General features: G+C 40.7%; 1 protein-coding gene across 1 annotated transcript in view; it reads left to right on the top strand.

Annotated features, from left to right (window-relative positions):
* The first annotated feature begins 532 nt into the window (after window positions 1–532).
* Window positions 533–25,775, top strand: part of ROS1 (ROS proto-oncogene 1, receptor tyrosine kinase) — a 118,502-nt gene continuing 93,259 nt past the window's right edge. The window contains exons 1-7 of the mRNA XM_057311122.1: window positions 533–1,151; window positions 9,109–9,153; window positions 10,003–10,062; window positions 11,957–11,983; window positions 16,696–16,756; window positions 23,691–23,839; window positions 24,500–24,638. Coding sequence (XP_057167105.1) covers window positions 1,029–1,151; window positions 9,109–9,153; window positions 10,003–10,062; window positions 11,957–11,983; window positions 16,696–16,756; window positions 23,691–23,839; window positions 24,500–24,638 — 604 coding nt within the window. The 5' untranslated portion in view covers window positions 533–1,028. The remainder of the gene's footprint in view (window positions 1,152–9,108; window positions 9,154–10,002; window positions 10,063–11,956; window positions 11,984–16,695; window positions 16,757–23,690; window positions 23,840–24,499; window positions 24,639–25,775) is intronic.

Genomic DNA, 25,775 nt, shown 5'->3' on the forward strand with positions numbered 1-25,775 from the left:
ACAAACAGAAAAAACCCTATGCCTGTATTGCTCACAATGAGAACCTCATGCCAATAAGAAAAGCTGAAGTTACATTAGTATAATTTATTTAAGAAGACATGAAGTTTCTTTAATGCTTAAATCATAAAAAAGGACACCAACACAAAACTATCTGGCCTGAAAGAGTTAATCCTCAGCCATCTAAAAAGTAGCTCTCCAGAATGACTCACTTCTGTACCTTGCAGATTTCAAATTCTTAACTTAATCTTGATGCAAGGCTAACTGAAATTTGTACAATATTTCCTTTTCAAGACAGCTACACTTGTACATATCTGAGGTCCGCGGTGGCTAGTTTCAGCTCTGTCTCAATAGACTTGATAAGGCAGTATTTTGGTTAATATGTAGTGAAGTTCTCCAAGTACTCTAACAAACTTCCTTGTCTTTAACTCACCCTCAGAGTATTTGTCTATTAATTTCAGCTTTGTTTGCTTTTTAATTTTGAAATATGTACTGGGTCTCAAAGGGTTCTGTTTTTCCCCTCTGCAGCATCGTTTGACTCTGATTTTCTGATAGTTCTTCATTATAATGGTGCCACTGTTTGCTGAAGCAGAGATGGTCAAAAACCCAGTTTCCCGCATAGCTGAACCAAGCTCAGAGGAGTGAAGCAGTGGATGATCCGAAAGGCTCCAGCTCCAGACGGTGCAAGTGTCACATGCTGGCTGAAATGCAGTTTGCATCTTCTACGTTGTTTCCTTCCCATGCGAAGTGCACTGCTAAGATCTAACCTTTGGACAGGGGGTGCCTTTCTTTATGAGAGTAAAAGGAAACTCAATTATGAAATAGCTCTTAGGGGACTATTACATGCTATCTAGGATTCGAAGGTCTCTACTAAATGGTCTAAATATTATTTTAAAAAGGCAAAGAATCTCTAACATGTCAAACCCCCCTCCCAACTCCACCAGCCACTCTTTCAACAGAAACTTAAAGAATTGATATAGTGGGATGGAGAAAATGAGAACAGTCATCTAAAAATCGCCATCGGTGAAGGGATGAAGAACATTTGCTGGCTGATTCTGAAACTCGTCCGTGTTGCGACTCTTGGCTGCACATGGATTTCTGTGGTACAGTGCACAGTTTTAAACGGCTGCCTAAAGTCATGTGTAACTAACCTGGTAAGTTTGCTGGTCTCGTATTTGTCTTTGTCGGAACTGGAACATGTAGAATTCAGCTTGTTATAAATGAGGGAATGATTTTCTCATGAGGAGTGGTAGCAAGGCAAGAAAGATTTTTTTTTTTTCCAAAAAATGTTAGGAACGTTTTTAATTACAGAAGGTAGGGGAGGGCTGTTTTATTTCTTTATCTGTTCATTGATTGTGTGTGTGTGTGTGTGTGTGTGTGTGTGTGTGTGTGTGTGAGGGGGCATAAGAATTGCATTAAAGAAGCTTACATGGGGTAAATTTTACATGCTTTAAAAATGTTTATTTAAACTCATTTATTTCAAAACCATTTATATTTGTCTTGAAGCAAGAAATAGGTTCGGCCACAGGGCAATGCCTACCAGTTGCAGACAGCAGTAGAATTTATATTGTGGATGGATGGTTGTATCGGGAGGTGGATACCCAAGGAAGCAGGTACAGATGCCATATAGAACAGCCATCTATCTGGAAAGCGAGAATTGTTTTTAAGTTCCTTTACTTCTGCCTGTGCATTGGTAATTTTTTCAGTAGTGAGATTTTTTTTTGGATATCCTTCCCATAAAAATTGTTTCATATCTTTCAGTTACTGTGACTTGATTGTGCCTCAAACAGCCACTGAATCAACTGTAAAAACCAAATACATTCTAGCCAGGGAAAGATGCACTCTTCTTATCTAGAGACAAAGGGAATAGCATGATAGCTTACATGTTCCACTACTTAGAGTCCTACTTTTTAGAATAATAGAAGTACCAAATACAGTACTCATTGTTACGCTTAAGCATTGGAGGCGGAAGTCTATGGTAGATAAAAAAGATAATTATCTGTGTTACACTCTTCTGGCTTTATTTAAACCAAAGATTAACACACTACCTAAGGTTTCTACAGGTAAAGTGCTTTTCAAAAAAGTTTGGTATTTTCTGTAAATCCCCATTGAAGACCTCATTGCTCTTAATGTGGAATTGTAGGTGTGAGGATTCTACAGTCGTCATCCAAACTTAAACATGGAAAAATAAGACTACTAAATGTATTCCTTATTCAATAATTTAAAAGTTTTCCCTGATTATAGTAAGAACATATATTCACTGTAAAAGATTTATAAGGTAGAGAAGTAGAGAAAAATAAAGAAAAAAGCACTTTCTCTTCAAATATGTATATAATTTTACATACAGTTGTGCACCCGTCTTTTTCACTTAACATGACGTTGTAAGTTTTTCCTCTGCCCTGACGTTTTTATGGAAACAGGATCTTCAGTATATTTAGAATATTTCCATCCTATAAACGCACCACCATAATTTGTTAATTTCCCCCTACTGTCAAAACTGATGTTGGTTGTTTCCATTACTGTAGTCTCCATTTTATTTGTTTTACTTTGTTTCATTTTTTAGTTGGGTTTAGTCTCCTGTTATCTGTGTGCGGGCTCCCGGGTTTCAGGCAGTAGGAGTACACGGTTTGTTCCTTCGTTGCACCGCCTTCCGCTCGCCACCTACAGACGCGGGCACAGCCGAGGCGGTGGTCACGGCCAGAGACGTGGCCCAGTGCCTGTAATCACTGTTCTCCATCTGGGCCTCCCACGCGGGGTCTGGAGGGACGAGAGCTAGGTGAAGGAACAGTGAACACAGCTGTGGATCAAGGGAAAGGATGCGTAAAGTGCTTAAGTTTATGATGCTGTTTGCATTTTTTGTGTGTGCCGTTCTTTGTAGCCTGGACGTTCGCTGTGAAGGTCATCTTTGATTTCACGGGGTGGTTCTTGATGCTGGGCCATCTTTGCTTTTTAAAAAGAAATACAAAGAGTCTGACACAAAGGAATGTTCAGAATTGTTGTCCCAATGTGCACAAATCACGGTTCTCTGCTGAGCACAAGTAGTTTACATCAGTTGAGGGATCTGTAGGTATTAGTTGAAGGCACTAACTGACTTGGTATTTTTGAGTTATATGTGCCGGTGTTGCGGAGAACAAACAATAACGAATGTTCTTCGGGACGCTAGTATTGTGGCATCTTTCATGAAAAAGAAACAAAAGCGATTCATGGTCAAATAGTTTATAGAAATGCTTCTTTTTTTTTCCTTTTATGGAACTGCTTCTTGCCAGCTTTGTGTGGAGTCACAGGGCACAACAGCATATTCATGGCTTTGCTTAATCATAATTTTCTGATCTGTTTGGCAACAAAACCTTTTTTTTTTCGAGTAAGTCCCAACAACTGAGGAACTAGCGTTGAGAAATGCTCTGTTAGAAGTATCAATTCAATTCAATGCAAGACTATTAGAAACGAGTTCCAGAGGTTCTCCTGTTAAGAAAAAGTACAAACCTCAATACCTTTCTTGTATATCAATATATACGTTTATAGCAAGATGATAGAACAAAACCAGAACCCAAAAATGTCATAAAATATCCAGAAATTAGCACAGTTTGTATTAGTATAGGAATGGGCACATGAGGGGCGCCCGGGTGGCTCAGTTGGTTAAGCGTCTGCCTTTGGCTCAGGTCATGATCCTTGGGTCCTGGGATGGAGCCCCCGCCAGGCTCCTTGCTCAGCGGGGAGCCTGTTTCTTCCTCTCCTCCCCGCTCATGCTCCCTCTTACTATCTCTGTCTCTCTCTTTCAAATAAATAAATAAATAAAATATTAAAAGAAAAGGAATGGGCACATCAGTATAACAGAATACAGTCTGGGAGTTAAACCATGCACGTAAGGGAGTATGGAGTATGATAAAGACGGCAGTTCAAACCGAAGTGGGGCTCTTCATTTAGAATGAAAAGACAACGCCTTCCTTTAGTAGGTGAATGGATAAGTGAATTGTGGCACATCCAGACAATGAAATAGTCAGAGCTGCAAAGAAATGAGCTTTCAGGCTATGAAAAGACATGGCGTGAACCTTAAAGGCATATGCTAAGTGAACGAAGCCAATCTGAAAAGACTGCATACTGGATGATTCCAACCATATGACATTTTAGGAAAGGCAAAACTATGGAGAAAACGAAAAGATCAGTGTTTGCCAGGAGTGGGTTTGTATGTGGTGGGGAGATGAATAGAGAGAGCACAGAGGATTGGTAGAAACAGTGAAAATACTCTGTATGATATCATGATGGGTACATTTGTCCAAACCCATTTGTCCAAACGTACAACTCCGAGAGTGAGCCCTAAGGTAAACTACAGGCTTTGGGGATTATTATCGTGTCCATGTTGATTTATCCTTTGTAACAACTACTATTCTGGTGAGTGATGCGGATAATGAGAGAGGCTATGGGTATGTGGGAGACAGAGGTATTTAGGAAATCTCTGTACCTTAATCTCAATTACACTGTAAATCTAAAACTTCTCTAAGAAAATGAAGTCTTTTTTTGTTTTTTTTTTTAAGATTTTATTTATTTATTTGAGAGAGAGAGAGAGAGCGAGAGCTGAGCATGGAGCCCAGTGCAGAGCTCAATCTCATGACCCTCAGATCATGACCTGAGCCAAAACCAAGACACTTAACCAACTGAGCCACCCAGGCACCCCAAAAATAAAGTCTTTAAAAAAAGTTTAGGCAAATTTTTAAAAACCTATCTCCTTATAATACTACCAGATTCAAATAGATTCCAGGAGTTATTAAAAAATACTATGATTTAAATAAAAACAGACAGATAACAGAAACAAAACGAAACAAGACTTCACCCCATAAATATATTAGAATAAATTATGGGTGAATATTTCTTTTCTTTTTTAGTTAACATATAATGTATTTTTTTTGTTTCAGGGGTATAAGTCTGTGATTCATCAGTCTTACATAACACACAGAGCTCACCACAACACATACCCTCCCCAATGTTCCTCACCCAACCACCCCATCTCCCCACCCCCCTCCCTCCAGCAACCCTCAGTTTGTTTCCTAAGATTAAGAGTCTCTTATGGTTTGTCTCCCTCTCTGGTTTCATCTTATTTCATTTTTCCCTCTCTTCCCCTAAGATCCTCTGTCTTGTTTCTTAAATTCTACATATCACGAGATCATATGATAACTGTTTTTCTCTGATTGACTTATTTCGCTTAGCATAATACCTGCTAGTTCTATCCATGTCATTGCAAATGGCAAGATTTCATTTTTTTGATGGCTGTGTAATATTCCATTGTATGTATACACCACATCTTCTTTATGCATTCATCTGTCGATGGTCATTTGGGCTCTTTCCATAGTTTGGCTACTGTGGACATTGCTGCTATAAATATTGGGATGCAGGTGCACCTTCAAATCACTATGTTTGTATCCTTTGGGTAAATACCTAGTAGTGCAATTGCTGGGTCATAGGGTAGCTCTATTTTTAACTTTTTGAGGAAACTCCATGCTTCCAAAATGGCTGCATCAGCTTGCACTCCTACCACCAGTGTAAGAGGATTCCCCTTTCTCTGCATCCTCGCCAACATCTGTCGTTTCCTGACTTGTTAATTTTAGCCATTCTGACCAGTGTGAGGTGGTATCTCATTGTGGTTTTGGTTTGTATTTTCCTGGTGCCGAGTGATGTTGAGCACATTTTCATGTGTCTGTTGGCCATTTGGATGTCTTCTTTGGAGAAATGTCTGTTCATGTCTTCTGCCCACTTCTTGATTGGATTATTTGTTCTTTGGCTGTTGAGTTTGATAAGTTCTTTATAGATTTTGGATACTAGCCCTTAATCTGATAAGACATTTGAAAATATCTTTTTCCATTCTGCCCATTGTCTTTTGGTTTTGTTTCCTTTGCTGTGCAAAAGCTTTTTATCTTGCTGAAGTCCCAATAGTTCTTTTTGCAAATTAGGGGTGACTCTTTCTACAGTCTTGGAGTGGCAATGCCTTATGAAGCCTGCTTCAAAATACAGAATCCCTACAAGAAATTACTAATAATTTAACTACTTAGAAGCTTAAACTATTTGACAATAAGCAGAGTACAAGAAAAACAAAGCCAAAAAAATGGAAAAAGTATTACATATGATGGACAGAATTTTACCACCACTTATATATAAAAAAATGATTTAAAATAAGTTTAGAACATGAAGACCTACTTCAAAAAAGAAGAAACAGAAATGGCTAACGTACGTGACCAGGGCACAGCCTCACAGCAAGCACAGGATTGCAGAATGACCCAACTTTTCTCTCATCAAATTGGCAAAGATAAAAACATTCATAGTTGGCAAAGACGGGATAAACCAGCACTCTCATGCACATCAAGAAATGTATCTGAAGAGATTCTTGCATAACTCACCAGAGATATGCCTGGAAAATCTATTCACACATAATATTACTAATAGATTTCCCAGGGCCTGGCACTGCACTATAATAATACATTATTTAACTGAATCCTCACAGAACTTTATGCACTAAATATTATCTTACTTATGTGTCAGATGAGAATACTTAGACAGCACAGCTAACTTGGGAAATGTCACATCAGGAGCAAGTGTCCTAAATGGGACTAACAGGCAGACCATTCTGCTCTATTTCATTTATCAGGGTAGGAAGTAAAGGAATGAAATTCGTTGTGGCTGAGGGGGGCGGGAGAGACAAGCTTGTGCCAAGAGGGAGGTATGGGTTAAGAAGATGTAAGATCCAGGGTTGGGATTGTGTGTTTTCAGCAGATCATTGGAGGAGGCAGAGCTAAGGTAAACTGGCGGGGATCCTAACTGCAAACTGAGGACTGGGGATTTGGTGCAGATTACAGGAGGCATCGTGCTTTGGGTAAGAGCACAGGCTCTGGAGGCACCTCTCAGCCTCCTTTACATTTGAACTTTTGAACAATTCACTAAACCTCCCTGTGCCTCGGCTGTGCAGTGGAGTTAGTAATAATACACACCTACAAGGGCTGTTGAGAGGTTGAATGAGATTTAGAGTAAAACACCTTGTAATGTGGCTGGAACATAGGAACCATTCAATGAACAGTAGCTGTGATAATGATGACGACAGGGGTTGACAAAATCTGCTTCATCAGAACCCCGTAGACCATGAGGCTGCCTTGCCCAAGGCCACGTGGTGGCTCTCCCTTCAGCCTGTTCAATGTAATCTTGAGAGCTGCCAATGAAAGGACTCAATACTGTTACAATGTGACCTTATGGTCACCAAGGAGCATCTCTGCTGGCCTACTGTTTAAAATGGAATGCAGAAACTACCCAGCAACCACCCTTTTGTTTTTATGAGCTAACAGGTTTTTGAAGGGACCTGAAAAAATTTAATTGCAAATTCACTCTTAGACTTGATTATATATGATTGTGGGTCAATCACATAAAGGGGAATCAAAAGCTTCTTTTTGAACGAAATCATGGAAACAAAGCACAGTTATGCCCATGGCTGCAAAATTAATCTAAAAGATATAGTTCTTACTCTCTAAGTGCTTATTATCTAGAGACAAAATATATTAAGCATCCTTCTCCTTTCTCTACAAATATAAGTGGGTAGGGAATGGAGGTCGGAAGAATCTTCATTCACACATCAAATGGGAGGGGAAAAGGCAACTCTGATTACTTCTTAAGTGAACCCCCACAATGCCAGGCTACTGGATGAGGTTTCCAAGAGATGAGACTTCTGGACCATTCCTATATAATAGGCCATCTTGAGTTCATGGGTTTATTCTTTCCGTATGTATTTACTGAAGACCTCTTATCCCCTCCGGACTGTTCTAGATACTAAGGATAGAGTGAAGGGCAAAATGAATGGTGCTTACCTGGAAGGGGAGAGAATGCTCAGTGAACTTAGTGATAAACCGATCTCTTCCCTCTGAAAAGCGCGGGCTATTCAGAAGTCCACAAGAGATGCTTAAACCACCTGCGGTGGGGGGGTGCCTGGATGTCTCAGTCTGTTGAGAGTCCGGCCCTTGGTTTCGGCTCAGGTCCTGATATTAAGTGTCATGATCTCATGTGTCGTGGGATCCAGCCATACGCCCTGTGCCCGGCTCCCCTCTGGGAGGGGAGTGTGTTTCAAGATTCTTTCCCTCTGCCCCTTGCCCCCCTCCCCCCACTTGCATGTGCACGCACCCTCTCTCTCAAATAAATAAATAAATCTCAACAAAACAAAACCAAAAAAACACCTCCAGTGTTCCTTTGGATTTTCTATCATCTCCTGGAACACATCTTGCTTATAGCGCTGGGTCAGCCAAGGTCAGATGGCATGCTTCTTGCTGGATTAATCTTCTCTTCAATTCAATGGTTCAAATCCATCAACTTTTCAGGGGAGATTCTGAGCAGTACCAATTGGAGGTATAGGAGTATTCACTTAGTTATCCACTGCTCATAATTCTAAGTCAAGTGAGGCAGGCTGACAATTAGATCATATCCATGTAACACTATTCAGGCACATGGCTGATCATTGTAGGCCCAATATTGTCATCCTTTATTAGCTTTTCTGTTTATCAAGGACTCTACTCACGTAATGACCAGGGAGAGGATGAACAATTTGTAGATTCCAACCCCCACCCCCCTGCCTCCATCCCGAGCTCCTATTTCTTTTATTTTCTCCCAGCACAAAAAGTTCTTAAAATTTGTGAAAATATGAGAAAGAAACCCAGAGTAATCTGATGTTTTACTATATGTAAAATTCTGAATTTGTATTTTTTTCCACTATTCTTAGTAAGACTGCTTAAAAAAAAACCTGACCATAATTCATCTTTAACCCCCGAGTCCTTTGACTTGATGAATTGACTAAAGTCACAGGCTTATTTCATACCGTGTGAGAATCTGTCTGTTGCCCTTAACCACTCCTTACAGCCCCCCTCTTGCCTTGATCGTTTCTGCAGAATTCTTAGGCATTCCATCTTATAATTTGCATTGGCATTTTACCAGATTTCATGACTGATTTAATGACTTTAAAACATCGTACTACATAGTTAGAAAACACGGAAGAGGCGACACTATTCCAGGAAGCTTTTTTAGAAAAGGTGTGGTAGTCTCTCTGACTGTGGTATCGATAGCTGGCGTTTACGATCTCCTTCTTCACTTCAGGGCCGGCAGCTTGACATTGGCGCGCCATATAACCTGAGTGAACCGGTGAGTAATCACTTCCATTGTCAGGAAGTTTATAGTGTTTGTATTGATAAAAATGGGACAATGGTCAGGTTTTATTACAGTAAGAATAATTCCCAAGTAAAGTCTCATTTATTTGTCCTTGATGGAGGAAGTTCAATGGAAAATAGGGAGAAGTTTGAATTACAGAATATTCAAAAATGAACTCAGGCACCTTGTGCTGAAGTGGAAAGAACACAGGACTAATCCAGCTCCATGATTTTGATTCTACTTGGGGCAAATTACTTAATATTTCTGAGACTTACTTTTATTACGTGTTATCTGAGAGGGCTGGATGAGATGGTTTCCAGTGTTTCTTCTAACAATGGCGTTTATGGTTTTATTACTTTTCTGCACCTGTATCCATTTATTCAACAGGAGTGTAGTGACTCCAAATATAAACATGAACGCACTTCCCAGACTGGGGACCCATTTAGGGTTTGGTACGCTGCCTTCGGTTGAGTCCCCAGGTTTGAGTTTTGCTTGTTGTGTAAGGACATGGCCAGGACCCACGACATGCTCGATGCCACGGTGTGCGGGACCTTACCTGCTGCCAGCCACCCAGGGGATGGGGTGCTCCCCGAAGGTTGGGTGATCTCCTGGTTCTAGGCCTGCCCACCCCGCCTCCACTCAGCAACCCGCTGCCCTGCAGTGAGTCACGCCAAGCCCCGCTCCCTCTGGAGACAGCAGAGCTCTATAGAATTCCCCGGGTCCTGATCCTGCTGGGCCACAGATTCCTGCATAGATACATTTTGGTACTAGGTTGCACTACTCAGGTGGCAAGAAAAATCACCCTTCTCCTGTCACCATTGTCTCTTAATGTCTCTCTTGCAGTGCATCCAAGGATGTCATTTTTGGAACTCTGTAGATCAGGAAAACTGTGCTTTAAAGTGTGTAAGTATTAATTATGTTTCTGTTTTGATACTAATATTTCCTTCAAGAGAAAAGTTATCTAAGAGGATTCCCATTGGAATTTGCACTGACTTTCAAGGAGTTTGCGTGACTCTAAAGGAAAAGTGTGATAGCCTGAGTGGTACATAATAATGCAGAAAAATTGAGATAAATTAATGCAACCGGAGACCCAGGGAGGTTAACGCAAACTGTGGAACCCAGGGGTGCTCAATTGCTCCATCTATAATGGCCTTTGAGTAGAAAGTCAGGTGCTTGTCAAATCTCTGAGTCTTGTACATCTCAAATGTGAAAGTACAATTATCTAAGGATCTTGTTAAAATGCAGATTCTGATTCTGAAAGCCTAGGGCAGGACATGAGATTCTGTACTTGTAACAAGCTCCCAGGTGATGTGATGCTTGTAGTCCCTGGGGACACTTTGGATAGCAAGGCCCTAGATCACGTTCGAAGTGTCTGTGCAGGGAACATGGCAGCAATCTAATCCAGAGGTCACAAACCACTATGTTTACTCCACTCTGTGTAGAAAATACATCCCCAAATACTTCATTTTTAATTTTTAATTAAATGCCACTTAGTGTGTAACTGGTTAAGGTACTTAACTTCTTGGTACTTTACTTTCCTCCCCAATAAATTAGGATAATAATAGAATTTCCCTCTTCAGGATAATGCCTGATACACTGTAATTATCCTGATCTAATGAACAAGAATTTCGTCATCTAAACATGGGTTCCTTTGTTCAGGTTGTTCAGGACCCAGGTTGAATCATGGTAATTTGGGGTAATCCTAATATTGTTTTCTATTAATGAGTGAAACTATATCATTGAGATTGAAATAAGGACATTAACTTCTCCTTCCAAATGGTGCTCAGAGCTTTGCTTATATGGTCTGTGCTCTGGCCTCTCTGACAGGCTTAGGCTTACTCTCACGTTTGTGGTTATGTGCCCCAGAGACAGAAAACAGTGGAGCAGGAGCTGTCTGCATTTGGGAACCGTTACACATTTTTAAAAAATACTTTTCCCTTTCTTTGGTGCCACTTTTTACAAAGTTCAGTGGCAATCATCATTTGCTGTCTTTTGCTCCGATCTGTAAGCCAATCAGCGCGGGTCTCTCTCCCTGTTCACACTGTGTCCATGTCACACAACAGGGGAGAGGCATGTAGCAGGTGCTGAGACAGCACTTGCCAAGTGAATGGATGGGAGGTACCGTGTGTTGCCGGCGACAGTCCAGGCCATAGAGTGGGTACCAGAGCAGCCGGTCTGGGCAGGGGAACCTACGGGCCTTTGCTAGCAGAGCTATTGGTGGTTGTCATGTCAGGTTCTGTCTGCACGGGGCACCTGTCCACGCCTCTTCATTCTCTAACCCGGTCCACAGATTACCTCTTAGTTGCCTGGGATTTTCTAGCAGGCATCAAACTGCACCATTTTTCCAGTGAGGCAAACGTAATTTCTTTCTCTCTTTCTTTCTTTTTTTTTTTTGAGGGAGAGAGAGAGATAGAGAGAGCGAGCACGTGAATGGGGAGGGAGAGAGGGAGAAGTCGAGAGGGAATATTTATGCAGTCTCCAGCTCGGTGCAGAGCCCGACGTGGGGCTCCATCTCACGACCCTGTGATCACGACCTGAGCCGAAATCAAGAGTCTGTGGCTTAACCAATGGAGCCACCCAGGCGCCCTGCAAACATTATTTTTATAGCTGTTCATACAGTGGCGTGCCTGGGCAGAAGGCCCAGCTCTGGGCTCTTTGATTTTGATTGTTTTTATTGGTTATTTGTCAATGGTGGGGCAAGAAGTTAATTTGAAAGAAATATATAACGAAGTGTCATTACAATTATTTACAGCCTTAAGGATTTTAAGTAATTTCACTTTTCTTTTTTCGTATGCAGAACGATACCTATGCCACTGGTTGTGAGGTGAGTTGACAATCACAAACAAGATGTCATCAAACCCCATGTCTTTATCTCTCATATTTAAAAAAGCTATTAAAATAAGAATGAAGAAGGCTGACTAATTCTCAGTGTACAAAAATCTTCCTTGTGGGGGTGCTATTAATTCGGGTACAAGAATGACCGTAAGATTCCACTTTTGACACAAATACTTGCTGTTTTATATACCTGTGTGCGTATATATGTGTATATGTATACACACTTATTCATACAGATACGTATAAACCACTCTAATCTGATTGGACAGGTTCTAATTCTGGAAGCCTGGTGGGGAGAGGGTGGGGGGGGGAGAGAGGAGGGGACCCATCTAGGGATACACTTACCTCTGCTGACTTCATCTTCTTCCCCATAAATCACAGTGGTCTATCATTAAATATGTATATTAAAAAGAACACTGTAGTTGCAATTTTCTTCCTTATTCAACAAACTCCTTTGACAACATTTTAAAGCACAGCTTTCAAGATATTTTATTTTTTTTCCCCCTGCTATGATAATTAGTGTCTTCATGCTGACTCTGGCTGCTCAGGTCTCTTTTCTCAGCTCCCCATCCCTATACTGGCCCCTCCCTTGCTCTGAATTTTCTCCTCTTTTTCAGAAAGACCTTAAGGATTTTGATTTTTTCCAACTTGTTCTTCTTCAACTGTTCTGGATTCTGTAGCCCTCAGAATTAGTTTTAGGTTGACCATAGAGGTTTATGAAGAAAATTTAAAACCTATGTTGTATTCTCTTTAAGTGTCCTTGAAACCAAAGAACAGAATAATTTTACTCTGCCTGGGAAAGGAATATAACTTACTATCCATTAGTAAAACAGAAAAATTTCTTTTTACTAGAGACTAAAAATAAACAACAAAAAATGTTACATTGGAACATTTTCTGAATAGTCTGTGCTTACTCTGCCCCTGAGTGATTTTCCCTGGGAATAGATGGAGAGGTCAGGGCTGGCTAAGAAGACGTAAAATGGGGTGTTGGTGGGGGGGGGGGGGGTGGGAAGGATTCACTCCATACGTAAAAAAACAATTACAGGTCTTTCCTGATTGACATTTAAAAAAACAAAAAGTGCCTGAGAAACTTTTTATGTGATTAAAGTAACATCAGCCTCTCCCCGCCCCCCACAAAACCATCCCTGGGAAGATTGTGTTAAGAAAGTCAGGGATGGTTCAAGCCTCTTAAGCACCGAGGCAGCCGGAGATTGGATTTCCAATGTGTAGCTCCCTAGCGATCAGAGCGCTGCCCCGTGTCTGTGTCTGTATGACGTGCAGCTTTTCTCTCGGTGTTATAACTTACATAATTATTCTGTTCTTTTCGTTGTATACTTGGCTATTTCACACTTTAAGTAAAGTAGAACTGAACAGCAATGCATGCTACATTGGTGTAGAGACTGCGATAGATACATGGATACATAGCCGTTTGAGCTCAGCTACCCACACCAGCAGGAAATCAAACTCTTCAACCATGAATGCTTCAGCCTAGGAAGCTGGGCATTTCTGCACCTGTTCCTTGGAGGAAAGAGTGTTGGAAGAGGTAGTTTAGCAAACTGTAACTTGGAAAATGATGTTAGCCAGTGAGATGACTCATCCCTGATAATTAAAAATGTAAATTAGAGCATATTGTTCCTAAAACCCTTTCTAGGGCTTTGCGTTGCCATTTGAGAAAGCGTACGAACTACCTTTCGCTGGCTCCCCTGCCTCACCTTACACCCCTTCTCCCTCGTTCTCTGTGCCCGCCACACCTGCCTTGGCCTTTCCCTCTTCGGAGTATAGGAGGCAGGAGTATAGGAGGCACATTCCTGCCTCCTAGCTTTTGTCCTTCATGAGCCCAGATTCTCGCAACCGCTCAGGTCCTGCTCCAGGCTCCTCTCTGCATGGTTTTCCTGAGCACTCTGATGAGACGAAGTCTCCTGCCTGCCTGGTCATGCCCTATGCCTTTAACTTGTTTTATTTTCTTCATAGCACTTCTCATCATCTGAATGTACTTTGTTTGATTTTTTTTTTTTAACTCAGTTGTTGTCTGTCCTCTTCTAAGAGAATGTAAATTCCATGAAGGTGAGGAACTTCACAGTCTTTCTCGCTGCTGGATCCTTAAAGCCGACACCAGGGCTTGGCACACACACAAAATATGTACTCAGTAATTTTCGAATGAATGAATGAGTAGTTTTTGAGGAAAGGAAGCCACAATTCGTATGGAGAGGCTGTACTAGGGGCACCCCAGGAGGGTGGTGGGTACGTCCTCCTTGTGTTACAGGAGTAAGGAAAGGCATTGCTAGCACGTGTGCCCATCTGATAAACACAGGGACGGAGCCAGAGGGATGATGAGAAAGGTGGTTTCACTACTAGGGGAGAAACGGGAGTGTGGACTAAAACGGAGACAGTAGATTGATGTAGTCCTGGGAAGCACGAACTTGGCTTCTGCGTGGGAATGGTAGTTCAGGAGCCTGGCGTACACTGTCTACATGCCTCATTGCGGGGGTCTGGGCTCGGATTCTGTGAATTCCTTAAATCTGACCTCCTTTTGATTCTCTCTAGGCAATTCGAGCACTGGATAATGTCACTCTAAGTCCAATGTTAGATGAGAGAGAGAGAGAGAATCTAATTTATCGTGTTGTCTCCACTTGATAGAACATTTAAACTCCTTAGAATACGAACTTCCATTTTAATGTGAAGAAGTTCTGGTGATCTAATGTACAGCATGGTGATTATAGCTAATAATAACTGCATTCTATACCTGAATGTTGCCAAGAAAGCAGATCTTAAATGTCCTTACCACAAAAAAGAAATGGTCATTATGTGACGGGATGGTGACATTAGCTAATGCTATAGTGGTAATCATTTTGCAATATAAAAATGTATCAAGGGGCCCCTGGGTGGCTCAGTCAGCTAAGTGTCTGCCTTCGGCTCAGGTCATGATCCCAGGGTCCTGGGATTGAGTCTCCCATAGGGTTCCCTGCTCAGCAGAGAGCCTGCTTCTCCCTCTCCCACTTCCCCTGCTTGTGTGCGTTCTCTCTCTCCTCTCTCTCTCTCTGTCAAATAAATAAAATCTTAAAAAAAAATATATCAAATCAACATGTTGTGTACCTTAAACTTATACATTTTATATGTCAATTATATCTCAATAAAGCTGAAAAAATACAAGCTTCACAAAGTAACAAAACATTTAAACTCCTAGATAGATTGGAATTTTATTATCTATTTTCCTCTGAAAAGATTCAGGTAAAATAAACCCACAATGTACTGGTTAGTCAGGACTAACAATATTTCCAAATAAACACTGTTCTATTTCCTTTCTTCTTCCTTGGTTTTAATTCTTGGGAAAAAATTCCATGTTACATGATAATTTTGTTGCCATTTGGTATATTTATTCTCTGCAGTTAATGAACAGGTTGAATGTATTTTACTGAAACCTGCAAAAAGAATGTGAAAAGTATACTAAGCACTTAAGTTAAATAATCCTGAGCCCAGACTGAGGTATTTAAATTAATCCTTAACTAAGCAAACCGGAGCTTATCAGTCTGCACTTCCCTTGAGTGAATAGGTCAAACATTGTGCAGCTAGTATTTGCAAATTACCTGCAATGTTCAGGGCAAATGTATTGTGTCATGGTTTCCACTATCACCAGGAGAAACAATAGCATGTTGTCCTGGGTATTATAAATGCAAATTGAATGAAAGCAGGAAGGTGGATCATGATTGTGTTATAGTCTTAGAATTTGTGCCTTTTTTCCGAAAGTTTTTTTTCTTTTCTTTTCTTTTCTTTTCTTTTCTCTTTCTTTTCTTTCCTTCCTTCCTCCCTCCCTCCCCTCTCCCCCTCCTTCTTTCTTTCTTTGTAACGAATGCTAATGCATCTGTTAAGAGTTGCAGTTGTGTCTGGGTCACGAAAATGTTTACCGTTTTAAGTTAATGAAGGAAAATGCTAATCATTGTTAGGTTTTTGTAGAACCTTAAAATTTAATGTTAGTATTAAGATATTCATAAAACGTTCAAGTTACTATAAAATTTAGTCAGGTTTTAATTTCTGAAGGAAAGCATGGATATACAAAATAAATAGGCACCATTTTAGGCTAGAGTTTTAGGTTATTAACTCACTAAAACTTTGACCAAGACGGCAAACATACAATTGCATTGTTGAGCTCAGTGCTTTCTCACACTGTGGGATGTCACTCATTAGAGGATCATGAAATCAACTTAGTGAATAAAGAGTCACAACAAACAAAATGAAAGAATAGACTAGAACAGAACATGTATGATTGCATCACAGGTGTGGGATTTCTTAATGGGACGAAGTTGTTCTAAAATTAGATTGTACTGATGACTGCACAATTCCATGAATATATTAAAGACCACTGAATCGTGTACTTTAAATGGGTGCATTTTATGGCATATGAAATATACCTCAATAAAAAAGGAAACAAAAGTAAGTACTGTTTCAAGATTTCTTTTCCCCAACATGTATGTGTGTACTAGGTTGTTTGGTTAGATGTGTTTTGAAATTTGGGACATGGTAAAAAAGTTTGAAAGGTGCTCTTCTAATCCCACTAGCAAATGGAAACTTAGAGTATTGCAGTTGAAATAATTGATATACAGGAACACTTACATACCAGGCACTTGAAAGTGACAATGTAGTTGAAATGTATCAGCAACAGCAGGAGCGAGGCTGCACTGACTGGGACGCCACCTGTCTCCACAGCGAGAATCCTGTGAGGTCGGCTGCAGCAGCGCGGAAGTTGCCTTCGAGGAGGAAGTGCTAGGTAAGCAGACTTAACGCGACGATTATTAAAAATACTCGACATCCACTCTAGGAACCCGTGCTTATGTAAGGAGAATGAGCCATCTCTTAAAATATTTAGACTTCTGTATCTCAGCATTATAAAAATATATATACGTATACAGAAAAAATAATTTCAAATGTGAAAGCCATTGTGATAGAAACTCAGCAAGACTCTTCTTTCAGAGCAAAACAGGGGAAACGCAGCACCTGACTGAGGTTTAGAATTTGAGGTTTTGCCCACAGTTCAGTAAGTGAAATCACTTCTATCTTAATGAAAGAGATGACTATGAATAGCTAAGCAGACTTGATGTCAGGAAATGCCACTATTTTAATGAACCGAAAGCACAGGAATATTTTATTTAATGTGCATTTAATTATTCAGCTGCTAGCTAGCCAATAGAGTACCTATGATGTGCATGGCTCCCTACAAGGCTCTGGGAAATTTACTGAGGGTATAGAAGCTATACGCTTCTTGCTCTTAGATTTTGAGTAAGTGGGGAACTTAGCTGTATGTCTCCAGCTCCCTCTGTCTGATTTCAGAGCAGGTGAGGTATGTCTAAGTGGCTTTGTCCTAGTGCGTTAATTCTCTAGTGGTTTCTGAAGGACCAACTGTTTGATAAGTCACATCCTGGATGTTAGTAGCTTGCTTTTCCAGAATTTCCAGGGTCTTTCTCCCACTAAGAGATGGATAGTTCCTTCCAGACTGGGAATTGATTGATTCTTCCATAAGTTGTAGTCTTTGTTTCAATGGCTTGCTCCTTGCTCTCAGTGGCTGATGGAAATTGGGAGGATCTTCCCTTGCTGTCCTGATTTGCTTCTGTCCTTTAGACAGAACCCCCTTGACATTTCTGGGGAGAGACAGTGATATTACATTCTTTTCCTACTGCATAGTGGGAGTTAGCTGTGAATAAAATTTATATTCTGTGCACCGAGGTACCCCAGTGCATTATATCGACCTCATAGGAAGGCACGGGGCATTTTGAACATTCAAGGGAAACACAGGATAGCTGACATCTTCCGGACATCATTGGAAGTGCTAGTTGGAGATAGTTCATGGTATAAACAATGAAATGCACTACATTCCTTTCTATAGTATATCTGTGCAATGCTGAGTTTTTTGGTGATTGCTGCGATATAAAGCAAGAAACTCAGTGTGGAATAGGATATGGGGATGGTGGTGCCCAGTGTGATTACAATATTGGAGAAATTGTGCTGTCCCCAGTAGGCACACAGATCCCATTAGTGTGCAATTATTTTTATTTGAGGATTGAATACATATATTGTCTTTTAATTTATGTGTGTTATTTCTTTCAAACATCTACTAAGTTGAAAGGTCGTGCATACTTAAGTTATAATACAATAAATGGTGTTGTTAGGCAAGTCTTTTGGTCCAAGGAGTTATGAAATAATTACTGAGAAACTGAAGATGCCAGAACTGAGAAAGTTTGGAAAACTTTGATTTACATTCTTTTCTTGTATTCCAAAGTTACACTACCAACTTAATTATATATTCTGTTAGAATACAAGTTAATCAATGCTTTATTTAAAATTTCTCATTGACTATGGGTCATTGTCTATAGACTATTAACAAATGAGATGTACCAAGTCTAAATAAAGGCAATTGTGCTTATAGACCATATCTTTAGTTTGTTAGAATGAATCTTTTCGGCCAAACACCTAAGATCGTGTTTGTCTCTAACACATTTAGTCCTGGTCCATTTATCTGTGAGTCTGCTACGTTATTCTATTTTAGATACCATCCATATCTCTTTTCCACAGTGGAAAAGGTATTGTTAAAAATATATTAAAATAAAAAGAACTATTATTTATTAGACATTAATGAGTCAGGCACTGGTAAAAGTAATTTATAGGTATTAGTCTTTTTCAGCTCAGAGGGATAAATGCTATTATTATCCCCATTTTACAGATGAGAAAAAGGAGGCACAAAGTATATATATTTGCTTGGGGCCACACAGAAGGGGATGAACTTGAAGATGAACTAGAAGGGGAGTAACTTGATTTTAACCTTCTGAGTTGATTTGAGAGCCTTTTCTCGCCCATTCAGCAATGTGTTGAAAGTAGTATACAGCTCAGTTCAGCTTCTCTTTCTCATGTAGTTACTTCTTGTCCTGATATTTTAGAACAAACCTACTTAACCTCTGATTTTCCATACACATCGCCATGGCTTTGAAACACATGTCTCCAGTGAGCTGTGAGGTTTACATTCACTGGCACTTACTCATAGAGCACTGGTCCCTTTTGCCAAGTTCTCAACTTACGTTCTTTCTGATTCTTTTGATCTTCTTCCTTACTCTGCTGACAACTCCACACTGGACCCTTATTTATTTATTTATTTATTTATTTATTTATTTATTATTTTATTTATTTACTTGAAAGAGACAGACAGAGCATAAGCAAGGGGGAAGAGGCAGAGGGAGAAGGAGAAGCAGACTCCCCTCTGAACAGGGAGCCCAATGTCGGACTCAGTCTCAGGACCCTGAGATCATACCTGAGTGGAAGGCAGGAAGCTTAACCGACTGAGCTGCCCAGGCGCCCCTGGACCCCTCTTTAAAGTGTCAACCTTCAAAATAAAATAGCCAGTTATCTTACTAGCAAAATGAGTTTATTTGGGAATAGTAAAGGAATTGCAATTCAGGACAAGCAAACTACGGCAAACCATAGGTAAGTCTGGAGAACATAGGGAAGTTCAGCTTTTATAGAGGAAAGGAGGAAACTGGGGAGGGTTGTTCTGAACAAAAGTTCACTGGAGAAAAACAAAAGCTCAAGGTTGTGGCGGTTTCTCATTGGCTGTGAGCGGTGGTTAGTGCATTGTTGCTGGAGCTTGGAGAGATCTTCCTTCTTTTTCTTAAAAAGAAAAGATGAAATTCCCATGTGAAAAATGTCCTTCTTGGCAAAATAATTCTTTGTGCTGGTTCTGCAGGCTGAAACGAGTGGTGTGTGTGTGAGAGCTCCCCTTTCAGGGCTTCCTGACTCCATTTTAAACCAGGAGTCCTTTATTTTTTGACAAAGGTTTCCCACAGAATATTCCGATCTCTGCTATTAAGTGTCTCACACCATTAAACGGGGGGAAAATGGAACTGTGCTCTGCTTGTATAGTTATAATGGCTAAAAATGAACCATAAATAGAAGAATCAGGCTGTCTGTGGGCTAGCTGACCATGGCTTTCTTTTTTCTGGGTCACAGAGTATTCTGGTGGTGTGGACTACAATTAGTCCAGATTCAGTATCTATAGTGATCCCAGTGGTGTTAGCTTTTAACCAGAAAGAGAGAGGTCATGGAAGTTTGTATTTAGCCATTTTAAGCTTTTTACAAAAACTTATTATGTTTTCTCGACCAGAGTAGTCGTTGTTTTAAAAAAGAAAGCTTATCCTGTAAGGTCAGGAACAAGGCAGGGATGTCTGCTTTTGTCACTTGTATTCATCATAGTACAGGAAGTCCTAGCCAGAGCAATGAGGCAGGAAAAAGAAATAAGCCATTCAAATTGGAAAGGAGGAAGGAAGATCATCCTTGTTTGCAGATAGTATGATTTTATAAGTAAAAAATGCTAAAGACAGCACAAAAAACTGTTGGGACTAATACATTCAGCAAAGTAGCAGTATACGAAGTCAACACGTGAAAATCAGTTGCATTTGTTTGCTAATAATGAACAATCTGTAAAAGAAATTAAGAAAGCAATTCCATTTACAATAGCATCAAAAAGCATAACATACTTAGGAACCAACTTAACCAAGCAGGTGAAGAACTTGTAAAATAAAAACTATAAAACACTTATGAAACAAATTAAAGAAGACATAAGTAGACATCCCATATTCATGGATTGAAAAACAATACAGTTAAGATGTCAATGCTAACCCAAAGCAACCCACAGATCTAATGTAATCCCTATCAAAATCCCAGTATCTTTTGCAGAAATAGAAAGATCCATTTGAAAATTCATATAGAATCTCAAGAGACTCCAAATCTTAAAAAGAAGAACAAAGGTGGACGACCCACACTTCGGATTTTAAACTTATTACAGTAATAAAGACAGACATACAGACAAATGGACCAGAATAAAGAGTCCAGAAATAAATCCTGTATAGATGGTCAAATGATTTCTGACAAGGATGGCAAGACTATTCAATAGGGAAAAGACAATCTTTTCAAGAAATGGTGATGGAAAAACTGGATATCCACATGCAGAAGAATGAAGTTGGACCCTTACATAATATCATGAAAAAATTAACTCAAAATGGATTCATGACCTAAATGTAAGACCTAAAACTATAAAACTCCTGGGAGAAAAAATAGAGCAAAAGCTTTGCGACATTGGATTTGTCAATGACTTCTTAGATATGACACCAAAGGCACAGGCGATGAAAGAAAAAATAGACGAATTGGACTTCATGAAAATTAAAAAAAATATATACAACATCAGACACTATCAACAGCGCAAAAAGGCAACAATAGAATGGAAGAAAATATTTGCAAATCATATATCTGCTAAGGGATTAATATCTGGAATATACAGAAACTCCTAAAACTGAACAACCAAACAAACCAAACAATCCAAGACAAAAATGAGCAAAGGACCTGAATAGATATTTCTCCAGAGAATATATACGAATGGTCATAAGCACATGAAGTGATATTCAACATCACTAACTGATTAGGGAAATGCAAATCCAAACTACAGCTAAATACCACCTCACACTCATTAGAACTGCTACCCTGAAAAAACCCAGAAAAATAAAAGTTCTGATGAGGATGTGAAGCAGTTGGAATGCTTGTGCACTGTTAGTGGGAATGTAAAATGATACAGCCTCTGTAGTAAACAGCAAGATGGTTCCTCAAAAAATTAAAGACAGGATTACCATAGAATCTAGCAATTACGCTTGTGTGTATAGACTCAAAGTAAAGTGGGGTCTTTTTTTTTTTTAAAGATTTTATTTATTTATTTGACAGAGATAGAGACAGCCAGCGAGGGAGGGAACACAAGCAGGGGGAGTGGGAGAGGAAGAAGCAGGCTCATAGCAGAGGAGCCTGATGTGGGGCTTGATCCCATAATGCCAGGATCACGCCCTGAGCCAAAGGCAGACGCTTAACCGCTGTGCCACCCAGGCGCCCCTAAAGTGGGGTCTTGAAGTGATATTTATACACCGATGTAACACACTTCTTGTTGAATTCACAATAGCTAACACGTGAAAGCCATCCGAGTGTCCATTGACAGATGAATGCGTAAGCAAATTTGATATATACATATGATGGAATGTTATTCAGCCTCAAAAAGGAAGAAAATTGATACATGCTGCCACATGGATGAACCTTGAGGACGTTATGTGAGGTGAAATCAGCCAGTCACAAAAAGACAAATATTGTTTGGTGCCACTTACATGATATATTAGAGTCGTCAAAGTCGTAGAGACAGAAAGTAGAATGGTATTTGCCAGGGGCCGGGGGCGGGGGGAGGCAGAATGGGGAGTTAATGTTTAGTGGGTAGAGTTTCAGTTTTGCAAGTTGAGGAGAGTTCTGGAGATGAATGGTGGTGATGGCTGCACAACTATATGAATGTACTTAATACCCCTGAACACACTTAAAAATGGTTAAGATAGTAAATTTTATGTCATGTGTATTTTACCACAATAAAAAATTGGGGGTGGGGGTGGGGAAAGCAAGCTGAAGCATATCGGTCACAATTTTGGAAGACAGGAAAAGCAAAGTAAACTAACCTCATCCCAGTGGAACATACCAGTCCAAATTCTAGCCCCTTGTACAGGGCCTGAAAGTAGCAACAGTAAATGTGTGTTGCCAGTCGTAATGTTGAGGTAGGAAGAACGTCAGGGTTTGAAGCTGATGGCCAAGAAAGAACTCTTAGGACATCTTTGGTGCGAAAAGGTAGTTTTATTAAAGCATGGGGACAGGACCCATGGGCAGAAAGAGCTGCATTGGGGTTGCGAGGGGTGGCAATTTACATACTTTCAAGGGGGAGGGGGCTAGGGTTAGCGTAAGTCTCTATGGAATTTTGCAAGCAAGGTTTCCAAGACCTTGAGGAGGTTAACTATTGTTGGGAAAAGGTCATTTATTGCTGTCCAATAAAACCTTAGTCATGAGACCCTTCAGATGTATATCAGTGGGTCATATGCTTGGGGGATGATTGCCAACATGTATCTTGGGGAATAGAGATAAAGGAAATTTCCAAAGGAATTTTTATATGTTAAAGAAGACTTACAGGATCCTGGGGGTCGGGCTAAGATTGCCTTTTGCCCTTAGCAAAGTATCATCATCAAGGCAATTGAGTCCCTAGAAGAATGTCACTCCGCTTGTTTCCAGGACTTGTCAATGGGCTGTAAGTATTAAGGAAATTTAATAATTTTTCTTCTGCCTTTGTTTCCCACATCAATGTTACTAATATTTAGAAGTCACAAAAATTTTACAGTATAGAACAACTGAATATAGAATCCTTTGGAGTAGAATTACTCGTACGTATAAAACTAATGTATTGACAAGAAAAGCAATAGCAACAGGTTGTAGTGTAAAATTTAAAATATGTCTTGCGATACATGTTCTGGGAGAGTGGATGGTTCTGTTATGTACCATACATGCTCCCGGCACCCAGCCCCCTCACCTTTAAGGAAGTGGTATGGTAAGAGAAAACTATACAATACTCCACGTTGCTTGCCTGTAAAAAAAAGATAATAGTGAATTCTATGGGGAAAAAAGATGCCAGACTATCCAGCTGATTTTTAAAAAATAAACCAGTTGAATATGTGCATCATTTATTATTCGGGTAAGTTATTGTGGCAAGATGTAGCTGTAACCAGAGACTCTGGAGAGCCGGCGATGAAACAGACGCCCTTTCTCCTGACTTGACGGACAGAGGTGCAGGGTGAATGAAGTCCTGTTTCCTCCCCCAGAAAATGCAGATTTCCCCACCGCACCCTTTGCTTCTTCCATTGGAAGCCATGCTGTGACCTTACGATGGAAACCTGCCAACATCTCTGGAGTAAAATACATCATTCAGTGGAAATACGCACAACTTCCTGGAAGCTGGACTTATACTGAGGTATGAAAAGCTGCATATGTATGTACACACAGATTTTTTCCAGATTTTAGAAGTGCCAAATTACTAAGTATTATAATTGGTATAAAGACATTCTAGAGAAGATTGAAGTGTAAGGTGAGGGTTGGATTAGCTGAACTTCAATCTCTGCTACTAAGTAACATGTTGATGCTAAATCCTTTATTTTTGAGCAAAACATATTGTTAGACATCTATTTTGTTCCTTCAGCACAGTGTCACCTAACCTACGACTCGTATCATTGGTCATTTTCTGCCCATCCCACCTACCATGATTCCAGCTAGAATGGAGGGCAAGAAAGTCATCTAGGACTGTCTCTTTTAAGAATGCATGAGTAAGCTCAGAGAAAAATAGCCCCAAGACACTAAATATATTAACACAGAAAAATTAAAGCCTTAAGGTAAATGCCAAATAACCGAATCCATAATTTTGCAAATTTGAAGAAGAGACTTTCGGTGTGAATTATGCAGACTGACATCTGGACGGCTCAGCTTCGAGCTCCGTCTCGTTTCGTCTGGTCTGGCGGGCCCTGGGTCACCCCATATCCAAAAAGTCCTGCACCTGTTACAAACTCCTCTGTGCTGTGGAGCCGCACTGTGCAGTGGTGGGTCTGTAAATGCTGATGAATCATCCCTCCCGACGTAGGCCGTGTCCAAGCTCTCCTACGCCGTGGAGCACCTGCACCCCTTCACGGAGTATATCTTCCGAGTGGTCTGGATCTTCACAGCCCAGCTGCAGCTGCGCTCTCTGTCAAGTCCCAGTTACAGGACTCATCCTGATGGAGGTACAGTGTGTCCCTGTTGCTCATGAAATAAGGAGATTATTCCAAAGCTTTAGTTTAGTTTGTTTCTATTTAAAATAATGAAATAAATCACTCCTTTGTTAATTGATCCATTCAGTAACTGGGTACCTAACCACCTGCCACGTAGCCTTCTAGGTACGCAGCACTCTTCTGTGATCAGTACCAAACTCCCTGTTCTCGTGCACCCACCTTTTGGTGGAAGACACATACTCTAAGCAGTAAGCCTAATAAATAAGGAAAGTACATCGTAAGTGGGAAAGTGCTGCGCAGGATGGTAAGAGGGCCATTTTGAACAGGGTTCGTCCGTTAGGGGCTTGCAAATGGCGCGCGGGGGTAAAGGACAGGCAGGTTGCAGTATTAAATAAGGCAGCAGACAAGCCTCAACAAGCAGTTAGCAGTTAAGGACAGTTCTATTTTGTTTTTTTTTAATTTTTAAAAAAGATTTTATTTATTTATTAGACAGCCGGCGAGAGAGGGAACACAGCAGGGGGAGTGGGAAAGGAAGAAGCAGGCTCCCAGCGGAGGAGCCTGATGTGGGACTCGATCCCATAATGCCAGTGTCACGCCCAGAGCCAAAGGAAGATGCTTAACGACTGCGCCACCCAGGCGCCCCCTTCAGGACAGTTTTAAAGCAGAGAAGTAATGGTTTCAAGTGCTTCTGAAAAAGATAGTTTTGGCAATGACGCATAGAATGAATTGAGGGAATGAGGGAATCAGCTTGGGAACCACGGAGAGAGAGCAGCTAGCCCGGAGGTTACCGTCATACTTGAGCATTTTATCAGACATGATTTAAAAAAAAAATTGCACCTACCTTGGAGTGTTTTCTGATTTCTTCTTTTGAAGATGTGACTTCCATACCGGGAGGAGGGGCCAGACCTAGAGCATTTTAGGGGCGTGCCCGTCCGGGCAGACACTGAAGGAGAGTTGTCTGGTGCCCTGGCCCTCAGGCTTGGCTGAACGGACCTGCGAGCATGGGCACCAGGCCGGTGTTAAATGTCCCGCCCCTCAGCTCTGCAGTGTGGCCGTGTGCACGAGCCTCACGCTGCACTAGGCTGTGGACCCAAGCAGCGCTGCACGGCTGATGACGCCGCCGACGGCATTTTCCCCTTTCCCTGATTC

Source organism: Ursus arctos, unplaced genomic scaffold (genome assembly GCF_023065955.2).
Source record: "Ursus arctos isolate Adak ecotype North America unplaced genomic scaffold, UrsArc2.0 scaffold_13, whole genome shotgun sequence".
Lineage (NCBI taxonomy): Eukaryota > Metazoa > Chordata > Mammalia > Carnivora > Ursidae > Ursus > Ursus arctos.